This window comes from Physella acuta, unplaced genomic scaffold (assembly GCF_028476545.2).
Source record: "Physella acuta isolate Inbredline_101_S28 unplaced genomic scaffold, ASM2847654v3 ptg000750l, whole genome shotgun sequence".
Classification (NCBI taxonomy): Eukaryota; Metazoa; Mollusca; class Gastropoda; family Physidae; genus Physella; species Physella acuta.
Window position 1 is genome coordinate 90533 of NW_026732268.1, and position 14468 is coordinate 105000.

Genomic DNA, 14468 nt, shown 5'->3' on the forward strand with positions numbered 1-14468 from the left:
CATTGAAAATATTTGCTTAAAAACACTACCCCCCCCCCCCCCCACGTGAAAGCAGCCTCCTCTTAGTTACCTCCTCTAAGTTTAAAATCGTTTCAAACTAAATTATCTGCCCCTAATAGCCGTCACCAAACCCGTCTCTATGATTGTAAAATGTAAACAGAGTGAACACCGCTCACCAGATCATGTGGGGGTGGGGTGGGGGTGGTAGTGATAGTGATAGAGAGGAAGAGAGGGGACTGCAAAGGCGCGCTTGCAGCTTGTTTTCTAACTGATCCCAGAAGAGAATTATATATATAGATAACTTGCTGTCCTATAATGTAGAAAGGAACTAGTGAGATATATAGAATAACTTGCTGTCCTATAATTATAATGTAGAAAGGAACTAGTGAGATATATAGAATAACGTGCTGTCCTATAATGTAGAAAGGAACTAGTGAGATATATAGAATAACTTGCTGTCCTATAATGTAGAAAGGAACTAGTGAGATATATAGAATAACTTGCTGTCCTATAATGTAGAAAGGAACTAGTGAGATATATAGAATAACTTGCTGTCCTATAATTATAATGTAGAAAGGAACTAGTGAGATATATAGAATAACTTACTTTCCATTCATTAGTAGATCAGATTCCCCTGACAAACTACTAATTAAATGAGGGCCAGATTCTGGAGCAATAATGATTTCATCCTCAGAAAATTCCATGTTATCCAAGACTTTTCTTGTCTTAGAGTCATTGTCTCTAATGGCAAGCTTTAAGTAGCGCAATAGCTAAAGGAAGAATAGATTCAATGTAAAAACTGAAACTAGTAACTAGAAAGTGTAACCAATGAATAAAGTCCTCCAGTCCGCATGAGCCCCCCCTCTCTACTTCTGTCTACATGACCCACCTCTCTCTACTCCTGTCGAAATGACCCCCCCCCCCCCCACACACACATTCCATGGTCAGGATGGAAAGATCAGTATTAAAGATCATCTAAATAGATGATTCATTTATGTACACTGAATAATTTAACTAACTTTCTAGAAATGCTTGTGGGTCAGGGTTCAAGAATTACCTTTATAGTAAACCCTGTGGGTCAGGGTTCAAGAATTACCTTTATAGTAAACCCTGTGACTTTTTTTCTACTTGGATTGGATACAATGAGCTTCAGTTGAAGATTTGATCCAGTTTCAACCCAATTTTCAACCAGTCTAAAGAAAATTTGAGAGAAAATGTGTGACTATCATTTAGTTTAAGAATTGTCTCAATAATCTCATGCCATTCTACAGTTTAAAAACTAGAACATTAATAAAACTATTCAATCAAATCAATAGTTGACCTGACAGTAAGATGCAGTTTTTTGTTTTGAATTGGGAACCAAGAAGTTTGAAAACTTTTATCAGCTGCACTCCCAACAAAATTGTCTTCTATATCTTTTTGTTCAGCTTGATAAACAACAATCTGTTGGGACACCTGTAACCAAGATCAAATTGATGTTGTCATCTCGTGCATTTAAAACCAAAGAAAGAAATAAAGAAAGTGACACACCATGATCCCATCTAAAACCAAAGAAAGAAATAAAGAAAGTGACACACCATGATCCCATCTAAAACCAAAGAAAGAAATAAAGAAAGTGACACACCATGATCCCATCTAAAACCAAAGAAAGAAATAAAGAAAGTGACACACCATGATCCCATCTAAAACCAAAGAAAGAAATAAAGAAAGTGACACACCATGATCCCATCTAAAACCAAAGAAAGAAATAAAGAAAGTGACACACCATGATCCCATCTGCTCCCACTGCTTGAGCTCGCAGTGTATACGACACATCAATATTCCAAAGAGCACGTTCTGTTTTGCCAGTGCATTGAAATGTACCTAAGAATGGTAGAGTTTGTATTTAAATTCTAACAAAAAGTAAGTCAGAACAAAATATAAATCAAATGAGGTTTTAGTAAGTGTTGCAAAATTTTGACATGAATGGTTCAAAGCTGTACCTGGTATTGTTTTTGGCAGCTGAATTCTAAAAGGGAAGACATAGGCACCAAACTGGAAAGATTCTACAAGACAGTAGAAACATTTTTCAATCACAGAATTCAAGTCAGATGAACTTTGAATTATTTTTTAATTTATTATTATTATTTATTTTTTAAAAATTACTATAACACTCAGCAAAATTTACTTAAAAGAGAATAACTGACCCTAAAATATAAAGGAATTTTGCTGACTACTAATCAGAAAGCTGACTCAAATACCACTATTAGATACTACCTACCAGACACCACCTACTAGAAACTAATTTAAAACCTTGTTATCATATTTAATTAAATTTAAAAGCTTGTGAATAATTATGAATGAACTAGCATGCCCGTCCCTGTGCATTGCTGTGGTCAGTCTAAAAAAATATCTGACATAATATTTTAAGAGGGTTTCATCAATGCGTTACCAATCCTATATTCTCAGACGCATGACCTTGTTTTCTAAAACTGAGTTATTTAAATAGAAATAATGTCTGCGCTATATTTCTTGGATCATATTTGTCGGGGCAAGAGGTTTGCCTACACTATCGCCCAGCATGCCCCAGGGAGTGCCGCATGAAAACCTTGAGTGTATGTTAATCACTCTCCGTAATAGTGAGGTATTACACACTTCAGTAATAGTGAGGTATTACACACTTCAGCGACTATCCAGGTGTCAGTGACATAGGGGAACACTCTTGGGGATGTTGGTTACACTACAGCAGAGGTGCAGAGTACGTCCCCTGGCAAAGTGTGGGTAGTGGCAAGGTGTGTGTAGTGGCAAGGTGTGGGTAGTGGCAAGGTGTGGGTAGTGGCAAGGTGTGGGTAGTGGCAAGGTGTGTGTAGTGGCAAGGTGTGGGTAGTGGCAAGGTGTGGGTAGTGGCAAGGTGTGTGTAGTGGCAAGGTGTGGGTAGTGGCAATGTGTGGGTAGTGGCAAGGTGTGGGTAGTGGCAAGGTGTGGGTAGTGGCAAGGTGTGGGTAGTGGCAAGGTGTGGGTAGTGGCAAGGTGTGGGTAGTGGCAAGGTGTGGGTAGTGGCAAGGTGTGGGTAGTGGCAAGGTGTGGGTAGTGGCAAGGTGTGGGTAGTGGCAAGGTGTGGGTAGTGGCAAGGTGTGGGTAGTGGCAATGTGTGGGTAGTGGCAAGGTGTGGGTAGTGGCAAGGTGTGGGTAGTGGCAAGGTGTGGGTAGTGGCAAGGTGTGGGTAGTGGCAAGGTGTGGGTAGTGGCATGGTGTGTGTAGTGGCAAGGTGTGGGTAGTGGCAAGGTGTGGGTAGTGGCATGGTGTGGGTAGTGGCAAGGTGTGGGTAGTGGCATGGTGTGGGTAGTGGCAAGGTGTGGGTAGTGGCAAGGTGTGGGTAGTGGCAAGGTGTGTGTAGTGGCATAGTGGGGCAGTGTGAGTAAGCGCAAGGATAAGGAATGTAGTTATATCTCTGTATAAGGAATGTAGTTATATCTCTGTATAAGAAATGTAGTTATATCTCTGTATAAGGAATGTAGTTATATCTCTGTATAAGGAATGTAGCTATATCTCTGTATAAGGTGTAGTTCTCTTCATAAAAAGTAGACTGTCACTTGACCTTCTTTTTTAACAGTCGTCATAGTAATGACGGGTTTCCATTTTTTTTTTTTTGCGTTTTACTCAACGAGACCAATACTTGGACAGACACAGTTCTTCAGTTAACTTGGAAACTGTATTACACTAGAAAAGCCTTGATTTGTCTCTGGCTCTGCTTACAGTTAACTAACTCACAGCTACACTATAGCTACACATGACGCATTTCACAGTGAACATTCAAGGGACGTAACCAATCAGTAAAAAGACATAATGTAACATTAGGAATGATGTTTCTTAATTTCAAGTTGCAGATGGTCAGGAGTGAATTACTAATGAGTTAGGGTCAGTGAGAATTTAAATTTGATATATTTTAAAAGACTGAAGCGGATTTTATATTTTTAAAGACAGATGAATGGATGAGTTGGACTGACTAAAAGAAAGCATTCTACTGACCTGTTTGAGAGAACAAACTGATGTTAGAGAAATCCACATGAATTGTATCATTTCTCAGTGTTTTCTTACCATCAAACTCATACTCATAAATACCTGTTATAAAAAATTAAGAAATGAAGTCATATTAAATAATTTCCAACTGATACATGTTCAGTAGATTTCTCATTAAATATATTAAAAAGTAGCAAAAGTTTGTATTTATAAAAGGCATACAACATACATGTCTCAATTCCTTTAAAAGAAACAATCACACCATTGGCCTCAGTTGGACGACAAATTAGAAGATATACAGCACTGAAACAAATTAGATGATATACAGAACTGAAACAAATTAGATGATATACAGCACTGAAACAAATTAGAAGATATACAGCACTGAAACAAATTAGATGATATACAGCACTGAAACAAATTAGATGATATACAGCACTGAAACAAATTAGATGATATACAGCTCTGAAACAAATTAGATGATATACAGCACTAAAACAAATTAGATGATATACAGCACTGAAACAAATTAGAAGATATACAGCACTGAAACAAATTAGATGATATACAGAACTGAAACAAATTAGAAGATATACAGCACTGAAACAAATTAGAAGATATACAGCACTGAAACAAATTAGAAGATATACAGCACTGAAACAAATTAGATGATATACAGCTCTGAAACAAATTAGAAGATATACAGCACTGAAACAAATTAGAAGATATACAGCACTGAAACAAATTAGATGATATACAGCTCTGAAACAAATTAGATGATATACAGCACTGAAACAAATTAGATGATATACAGCACTGAAACAAATTAGATGATATACAGCACTGAAACAAATTAGATGATATACAGCACTGAAACAAATTAGAAGATATACAGAACTGAAACAAATTAGAAGATATACAGAACTGAAACAAATTAGATGATATACAGAACTGAAACAAATTAGAAGATATACAGAACTGAAACAAATTAGATGATATACAGAACTGAAACAAATTAGATGATATACAGAACTGAAACAAATTAGATGATATACAGCACTGAAACAAATTAGATGATATACAGCACTGAAACAAATTAGAAGATATACAGCACTGAAACAAATTAGATGATATACAGCACTGAAACAAATTAGATGATATACAGAACTGAAACAAATTAGATGATATACAGCACTGAAACAAATTAGAAGATATACAGCACTAAAACAAATTAGATGATATACAGCACTGAAACAAATTAGAAGATATACAGCACTGAAACAAATAGATGATATACAGCACTGAAACAAATTAGATGATATACAGCACTAAAACAAATTGGAAGATATACAGCACTAAAACAAATATGGTTTACAGCAAAAAAAAGGTATACAGTACTAAAACAAACAATACAAACATAAATACTGGAGACAATAGAAACTTGATAAATGTGAAATATCCAATACAATGTTCATTAAGTACGTTACTACAAAAGTAATTATACATTTCAAAATCAGAGAGATGTTATTTTACCCATAAACTGTTTCTCCTGGCAAATATTCTCCTTTGCTGGTGCGCAAAGCTATTTCATTGTTCATTGTCCACTAGGTGCAGTTAATTTAAATTTGTGATGTACCAGATATCATAACTAATGAAATCAAAGCTTTCAAGTTGTGTTGTTGAAAACTAATCCTATTAAGTATTAGGGTATACAATTATTTTACATAGTATTATTCTAAGTAATTATTTGCCAGAAAATTACAGCAGTGAAACTTACTGCTAAGGAAAAGGCTGAGACTGCTTTAACTACCAATAGATAAAACATAATGAGTTCTTGTCAGAAAAAATTTCTTTTTTGTTTCATGGTCTGGTCACATCTCTGATTATACAACACTTGCAGTCAGGGCACACATACGTCACGAATAGAGTCAACACTACCTACGCATTCATCATGTGTATAGTTGCTGTGGTGAACATTCATTTTTTTAAATTTCAGAAGTGGACTGTGATTGTCGTAAAGGTACATTGTGTGATTTCTCTCTTAATATTTTAATCCCTTCATACTAACTATGTAATTTTAAGTAGGCCTAATAACTTAGTAATAAGTAATAGCCTTATGAGTATAGTAGTATGATGATCTCTATTTATAGTATTCAATAGAAAATATTATTTAATATTTATTATTTAGGCCTTTATTATAAATTTTATATTCTCTACAGTCTACCCACTACCCTATACAATACAGCACACTCTACACTATAAAGGTGGTCAAATCAATGGTCTTTCTATACTGTTCTACAGTATCTAGATCTGGTACCTTATAGGCTTAGGCCCAACATTAATTATAACTATAACTATAGCAGTATATAGGCCTAGGCAGGCTAAGCCCAATTCTATACTATCCTAATTAAGCTAATATCTATACTTAATTAACTAATATAATTATATTAAGTAGTAAAGTTTCTAACTACTGTACCTGTCACTAAAACATAACTACTTTAACTTTTAACTACTATAACTAAAATAATAACTATTTTAACCCTACTACTACTACTATAACAAGAATATTACATTTAGGGCAGTTTAAACCCCATAAAATACTCTTTTAAATCAGAAATTTCAATTTTTCAACAATTATTGTTTTTAAAACTACATTCAATTCTGAGCAGTTTTGTCTAATTATTTTGCTTGATTAAATGTTGGTAGTATGTTTTATAATTTTTTAAATCAATTAGAGTAATGACTAAATTCACCTATATTTTGCATAATTAAGCAACCTAAAAATAAAAAAAAATAAAAAACAACTTAAAAAGCTTTTCTATCGGCTAAGATAGTGGTCCCAGATGCAACTTTTATAACTGGGAGGTTTAAAATATTAATTTTTTTGTAGTTTTCACTTTTTCTCATTTTTCTCAAAAATTGCATATTTTCACTATTTCTCATTTTCTCAAAATGTCACTTTTTATAAAAAAAAATAGTACCCATTAGCAACATTTACCTAAAATCTACATGAGATATTTCATTAAAAATTTGTACACATGCTCACTAAACACTGCTTTAAAAAATAGACTGCAATCAGTTCTGCATTATTAAAACTTTATTTTTTTACAAGTTTTTAAGTCTCATGTTTAAAAAATTGGTCAAATTTTTTTTATAATGATTATAGTCTAAAATGTTTGTATTAATGTATATTATATGTGGTTAAAATTTATGCCGTTCTGCCTAAATAAATTTTATTTTCTGCATACCTTACTGAATGATGAATTTGAGTTTTTATGACCCTAAAAGTGCAATATTTTTGTCAATTTTTAGATATAATCATGAAATTCTAGAGATTTTTGTGGTTTTTTCCTAATTTTATATACTATTTACTAAACACTTAAAATTTTCCTAACTCGCTGTTTTAAATTTGGGGTTTTAACTTCCTCTTAATAATGTATATTTAATATAACTATAGATCTATTTAATATTTAACTATTAGGTCCCTACCTATATATATATATATATATATATATATATATATATATATATATATATATATATATATATATATATATATATATATATATATATATATAAAGCAATGTATGTGTGTTTGTTTATTTGTTTATCTGTCTTTTATGCATTAACCAGGCATACTGCCTAGCTTTGCTTAGGTTTTAAAATAAAGATATTGAGGATTTGAATGATTTATTGGTGATTGGCTGTTATGTAGAGTGCTTAGGACCTATGTTTAAAGAGACTTTAGTAATTTCATGTCATGCAAACATGCGTGTAGTATTCGCAAGCTTTTTACTAGCAAGGTTATTAGAACTGCAAAGGCTTCCTGAACAGTATAAACAAAAAATTCAAATAAATTCAGTTTCGCTATTAATGTTTACATTTTTAGTAAAATAAATACTTTAATTAATAAAGAAATATCTATTTAAACGAATGCTATATGTTGTAATTTTTGTTCTTTTAAAAATGTTATTTTAATAAGTTACCTCCCCAGTACAAAGACCGAATGACATAGTGTTTGTTAACGTTTTCACAAGCAATTGTTTATATAAGAAATTACGTCTGCTGGACAAATCTAACGACAGTAAAAAAAATGTTGATACCCTCCGGTGTCGGTCTAAAACCTCACAAAATATTAGGGGGGGGGTGTCGTTCGTCAATTAATTTAAATAAATCTTATATAAGGAGAATTTCACTAGCGGTCATTTTTTAGCCATCGTCGAGGGCTTGGAGTCTGACAAACAATTTTTCCATACGGCCTAGTCATCTATAGAGGTGCATGCATAAAATTAGCCAGATATATCGAGGTTAAGTACCCTAAAATTTGTGTTGAAATTACCCTCTGTTTTTCCCATAAAATACAAAGATTATATAGGGAAATACGACTGGTCAGTTTTGACCCATTTGCAGAATTTTCCCAGATGTGGTGAGCTTTTTCTGATACCCCTAGGCGTTCTCCTACCACCTCAAAAAATATCAAGGGGGGGGGGTCGTTGGGCAAAAGTTTTTTTTTGTAATATAGCTTATATAAAGAGATTTTCACTTGCGGTCACTTTTTAGCCCTCGTCGAAGGGCTTTGAGTCAAACCGACATCTTGTCCGTATGGCATAGCCATTTACCTATGAGCATGCAAAAAATTAGCCAGATGTACAGAGGATAAGTGCCCTAAAATCCGTGTTGAAATTACCCTCTGTTTTTCCCATGAAATACAAAGATTACATGGGGAAATACGACTGGTCAGTTTTGACCCATTTCCAGAATTTTCCTGGATGTGGCGAGTTTTTTCTGACACCCCTAGGCATTCTTCTACCACCTCACAAATATTAAGGGGGTCGTTGGGCAAAAGTTTTTTTCGTAATATAGCCCATGTAAGGCGCCGATCAGTAGAGGTAAGTTTTGACCCCCTCGCCGTGGAGTTTGCGGCCAATTGGCACAAGCTTTCGTGTTCTATTGCCCCAAGGCATCATCCTACCAAATTTGATGGGCCTGCGGCGCCGGGAAGCGCCCTATCGGGCACACTACCACTTTGCTTTATATATATAGATACACCTTTCATCCGATCACCATGAAACTTTGCAAAGTTGTTGAGAATACTCCTGGGGAGCTTTCTGCAAAAAAAAATATTTCAAATTCGCAGGGGTAGCTCCTCGGCAGTGCGTGATTTGTTTTTTCTCTACTTGTTTTTTCACAAGGGCGGCGCCCCGGAAGGGTGCGATTCTTCTATGTATATATAGTATTAAAAAAATTATATTTATAGTATAAAAAAATAAAAAGTGGATTGCGGTTCGACACTGTTCATCCGATCGCCATGAAACTTTGGGAAGTTGTTGTGAATACTCTTGGGAAGGTTTCTGCATAAAAAAAAAATTTCAAATTCGCAGGGGTGGCGCCTCGGCAGGGTGCGATTTAGTGCCGGGTTATCCCCTGAGCGGGCACCCCGTCAAAAGAGCGCACGACAAAAGAGCGCCGACATAAGAGCGCAGACAAAAGAGCGCCGACATAAGAGCGCAGACAAAAGAGCGCCGACATAAGAGCGCACTAATTTCCCGACAAAAGAGCCCCGACAAAAGAGCGCCGACATAAGAGCGCAAACTAAAAATCGAAAAACCATATTTAATAAATAAAAACAAGAAAATTAACTCAGATTAGAAGGCATCGTTTGATGTTAACTCTTTATTGTTTCATTAAAAAAACTAATTGTTCAGTTTCTTTAACTAAAAAACTGGTACAATCAACGTGAAGTCCAATTATTCAAAACTCAATCTAATAATACATACAAAGATTTTAAATGTTAGGCCTAAAGTGAGAATATAAACTGAAATGAAATGTAACAAAATAAAAATAAGTTCCATCAGCATTTGCTCTGTCCTGTCTATATCTGTAGCCCTCGACCAATATAATAACCTTCCCTTTCTGTGATTCGATCTTCTCCGTGTGACTTGGATTAGAAATATTGTCAAACTGCATTCATAACAATATATTAACCATAATATATAAATAAAGACGTTCTCTCGCCGATTGTTTAATTAAAACAATTGTTAACCATGTCCTATTCGTTTAGCGTACAACATGGGTTTTTTTAATTGACTGCGCTCTTATGTCGGCGCTCTTTTGTCTGCGCTCTTATGTCGGCGCTCTTTTGTCGTGCGCTCTTTTGACGGGTCACCCCCCTGAGCGTTATGGCAACTACGATATTGTTAAATAGTGCGATAGACTGAATAAGATGGGGCATTTAGTCATTCACTAAACTGAATGAGACGCGTTTGCTGACACCCGGCAGGTTGCAATTTGGCACCCAGGTGTATCCCAGTAGCGCTATGGCGCATTCGTTCATTTTAAAGAGTGTGATAGAATATGGATAAGAAGTTTCGTTCACTAAACTGACAAAGAACTGTGTCTGTAGTTGTAGTATTAGATTAGTTAGTAATTTAGTACTTACACTAATACACTTGACTAAACTAGTAGTATCAAAAAAATTTAAAATCTAAAGTTAAAGTAATCTAAATTCTAAAGTATCTCTACTCTAGTACTCTAGTCTAAAGTAAAATATCTAGATCTAGATGTAGATCTAGCACTCCGACTAATTCTAATAAATAGAATAGGGCATACTTATTAATAATAATTAGTTAATACTAATTAGGCCTAATGCCTACTAAATAGCAAATACTAAAATACTAACTAATAATATTAATACTAATAAATAAAACTTAAAAGTTAGTAATAGGCCTAACGCCTAACTATTACTTATTACTTCAACTTAGGCCTAGGCCTATAGACTATAGATCAAGTTCAAGATATTATGGAGTCAATGGTATATAACTATAACTTAGGCCTATATATTAGATTCTATGACCTAATAATATTTAATATAGATTTAGATCAAGATCTTAATCTAGAGGTATTCTAGATCTAGAAACTAGAACCTGAACAAGATCTAGATTATTTTATAGGGCCTAACTTAAATAAATAGATCCGGATCTGCGAAACGTTCCAACTTTTTTAGACAAGGAGGACAACTCTATTAGCCTAATTTAGGGAAAACTAGCCTACTCTAGGCTTAAGATCTATTCTAGATCTATAGTATTCTATAGTAAAGCGTTAACACTTTAGTTAACTGTAGAGTGTATTATTATTATAATTAATTAATTATAGCCTTTTGTTAGAACTGTTAGAACCTATTTTAGATTTAGAATCCATATTTTAAATTCTAGGGTTATAGGTTGAGTTTATTTGCTGAGAATGCAAGAAATAGTAGCTCCTGTAGATGGTATCAAATTTGAAATTGAAATAGCACTGGAACTTCAAAAAGGAGCACAGCCTTTACCGTTTCCTGGGATGGACAGTAGGTGACATGAAACAAAAATTTAAAAAAATATGTATTCCTATGGTAAATATAGGGTAAAGAAGGGCACTAAGACTGACTAAGAGCCACACTTTTTAGTAGTTTTAGCACCTGAACATTTTTTAAGATTTTTAGTAATTTTTACTAATCCAAGTATTTTCTAATATTGAAATTAATGCAAAAATATTCTAACACATCTTTCACAATATAATAATAATAAGGCTGATGCTAGCGGGAAAAAGATACGCATGCACAATGGAGAGAAACTATGTCTTACCATCGCGGCGATGTTTTCGATGGTACTGCGCATGCGTGTGTTTACAATCGCAGAACCCTATCCCTAATCCTAATCATAGCCCTAATCCTATACCTAACCCTAATTCTAACCCTAGTCATAGATCACTGCGCATGCGCAGAACTATCTTTTGCAGACTAAGTGGAGACGTTGGGGAGAAAAATCTTTTTCCGACTAGTCACTTCGTAATGATAATAATAAAGGCTATTAAATTTTCTGTAAATTGGTCTAATTTAGCATTTATGGCCATACCCCCAAATTCAGCAATTATAACCAAACTCCCTAAATCAGTAAATGAGCATTTGGGGCAAATGTAGCCGGTCCAAGGGGCATTAAGAATTATCTCTTATTTTAGGCTAACTCCACAATAAAAATAATTAATTTCTAACCCCCAAAATAGTTAATGCTTTGTACACACACATTAAATGATACCAGCTATAACTATAGGCCCCATTGGACCCAGTCCACAATTGATACAATTGCAGGTCTACATAGGCCTACAGTCTAGTAGTTTAGGCACATTAGTATAGAGTCCTTGCAAACACGTGACCGTAATCATGTGATACCTATGTTCATTGCCACGGTGGTGTATACCGGACGTTAACACAATCAGCTGTTCGTCAGCACTGGACGCGTTCACTTGATGTAAAGAACCGCGGAAAAGGAACAATACGTTAAAAAATTTGAGCTCTTAGGAATTGAAGATCCTTTTATTGTTATTGACAGTTTCGTGGATAATATAAATATGTGGTCGAAAATAAAAATATTGTTAGTAATACTATTTGCGTTTAGAGTTTGAGTAGACGAATCTGATAAAATGCAGTAATATATTTAATTATAGGTTATCTAGATCTGGTTAGTGTAGATTTTAGATACTCTAGTTATGTACAAGATTTAGTAGCAATAGATCTAGTACAACCACACTACTGTAGCAAACGTATGACCACTTAACTCCTACAAAACCCACACTAAAACTGCTAATATAATTCATGGGTAATAATCACTGCTGTTCTTAGATCTCAGCCATTCTGGGTGGCATATAATTTAAGACCCTCATAATCCAGCAGGGAAGTGATCAGACTCATTAATGCTGATGTTCCACCCTCAAAATTTCTTAACCTCCATGATGGCCAGCCCCCACCTCTTTCTAGCCCACAATAAAACTTCATCTCTTTCTAGGTAACATGGATTACTGTTCTTAGAACCTAGCCCAGCAGAGATAGTATGTTATGTAATTTATGACCATCATGGTTCAGCAGGGTTGAGACCAAAGAGGAGTCAGTACCACTGCCCTCCCCTGAAAATTTCTCACCTCTGTGATACCAAGGCCCCACAGGGATTACTGTTCTTAGGTCTCAGCCAACCAGAGATAGCATCTCGTATATAATTTATGACCCTCAGCCAACCAGAGATAGCATCTCTTATATAATTTATGACCCTCAGGGCCCAGCAGGGAGAACAAAGGGGAAATCAGTCCCACTGCTCTCCCCATAACATTTCTCACCTCCATGTCATTTATAGCACACATGGCTCATCAGGGGAAAGCACTTCTTCTTCTTCGTTCTTAATTATTAGTGTTGAAGGGGATCGAGATTTATCTGCCAGTGGGTTTGAACTCGAGACTTTGTTCGAATTTATCAACGATGAGCTTTTTGCCGACTCAACCACGCCTCCAACACAATTAAGCGTTACGTGTCAACTGGTTATGCGCCATTGAGGCCATTGACTCCGATTTCAGCCTGCTTTTCTTTTTGGATTTGCTTCCATAGCCTTTGTCCAACCAAGAACAAACTACAAGGCGGGAAAGCACTAATCCTAGTTATTATTCTAAACCATCTCACTTATAATGTTTCTAGCTTGATTTGTTTCTTTCTAAACAGTGGATTTAAAAAAAAAAATAATAATAATGTGGTTATTTGTTGTTTTGGCTGGTATGATCTAGATTCTACTACTAGGCTACATAAACTTAGTAGACCAATTAGGGCCTACTAGATATGCATTTAATTTTAATTAAACTCGGTCCAGTATCAGATACATATTACTGTAAAAAGACACAAGGTAGGTAGGCCTTAGTAATTTATTAAAGCCTTCTACTTCAATAATATCAACTACATGCGTGTATAAACTTTTAAAAATAATTTAAGTAGCAGATTCTAGATCTATGGAGATGAGAAATTTTAGGGAAAGAGCAGTGGAATTAATTCCTGTCTCATCTGCTCCCTGCTAGGCCAAGTAGGTCATAAATGACATAAAATGAATCCTCTGCTTCTCTGTTATCAAAGAAAATCAGTTTTGTGGGGGTGGGGTGGTGATTGGTTCCTAATACCCTTCAGCTCTTAGTGCCCTGCTTTACCCTAAATATAAATAATAAAGTCAAATATAATAATTTGTTTGATGTTTTTGGCTTGCAGCGGATTTGCGACCATTAATAAGATCTGGATCTAGCTAGCTGCTAGGCCAAGTAATAAAAAAAATCTAGTTTACAAAAATAGTAAAAATGATTACAAAAATAGTACAAGTGACTAGATCAGGGTTTATACCCTATTTTGAAAATGAAACCAGACCTTTGTAACTACACTATTATTAGTGCTTATAGCTGAGAAAAATGTCATACCACAGTGTAGACCCGTCCAGACTTTTTAAAGTCTGAAATTCACTTTTCTAAATTCAAGACTTTTTCCAGACTGCATACAAACCCTGTTAAGCAATGTTTAGTAGCAGAAATATTTATCTGAAACACTTAAAAATAACTTTTTATACAAAATGATTAGTAAAGCAGTATTTAACACGCAATTAAAATAAATCTATCCAAATTATAAACGTTCTGTATTA

General features: G+C 34.8%; 2 protein-coding genes across 13 annotated transcripts in view; one reads left to right on the forward strand and one right to left on the reverse strand.

Annotated features, from left to right (window-relative positions):
• LOC131950293 (arrestin domain-containing protein A) overlaps positions 1 to 10981 on the reverse strand; it is a 29697-nt gene extending 18716 nt beyond the window's left edge. Inside the window, exons 1-10 of one of the 12 annotated variants that reach the window (XM_059312389.1) lie at positions 10923 to 10967; positions 5942 to 6139; positions 5533 to 5691; positions 4229 to 4302; positions 4009 to 4101; positions 1983 to 2045; positions 1766 to 1863; positions 1322 to 1455; positions 1097 to 1193; positions 607 to 770 (exon numbers count right to left, since the gene is read on the reverse strand). In XM_059312389.1, coding sequence (XP_059168372.1) covers positions 607 to 770; positions 1097 to 1193; positions 1322 to 1455; positions 1766 to 1863; positions 1983 to 2045; positions 4009 to 4101; positions 4229 to 4302; positions 5533 to 5597 — 788 coding nt within the window. In that variant the 5' untranslated portion in view covers positions 5598 to 5691; positions 5942 to 6139; positions 10923 to 10967. Of the gene's footprint in view, positions 1 to 606; positions 771 to 1096; positions 1194 to 1321; positions 1456 to 1765; positions 1864 to 1982; positions 2046 to 4008; positions 4102 to 4228; positions 4303 to 5532; positions 5692 to 5776; positions 5806 to 5937; positions 7485 to 10922 lie in introns of those variants that run through there. The other 11 variants (XM_059312392.1, XM_059312394.1, XM_059312390.1 and 8 more) reach the window with 11 other exon arrangements.
• Positions 10982 to 11055: 74 nt separating this feature from the next.
• Positions 11056 to 14468, forward strand: part of LOC131950296 (cleavage and polyadenylation specificity factor subunit 4) — a 13055-nt gene continuing 9642 nt past the window's right edge. The window contains exon 1 of the mRNA XM_059312402.1: positions 11056 to 11341. Coding sequence (XP_059168385.1) covers positions 11239 to 11341 — 103 coding nt within the window. The 5' untranslated portion in view covers positions 11056 to 11238. The remainder of the gene's footprint in view (positions 11342 to 14468) is intronic.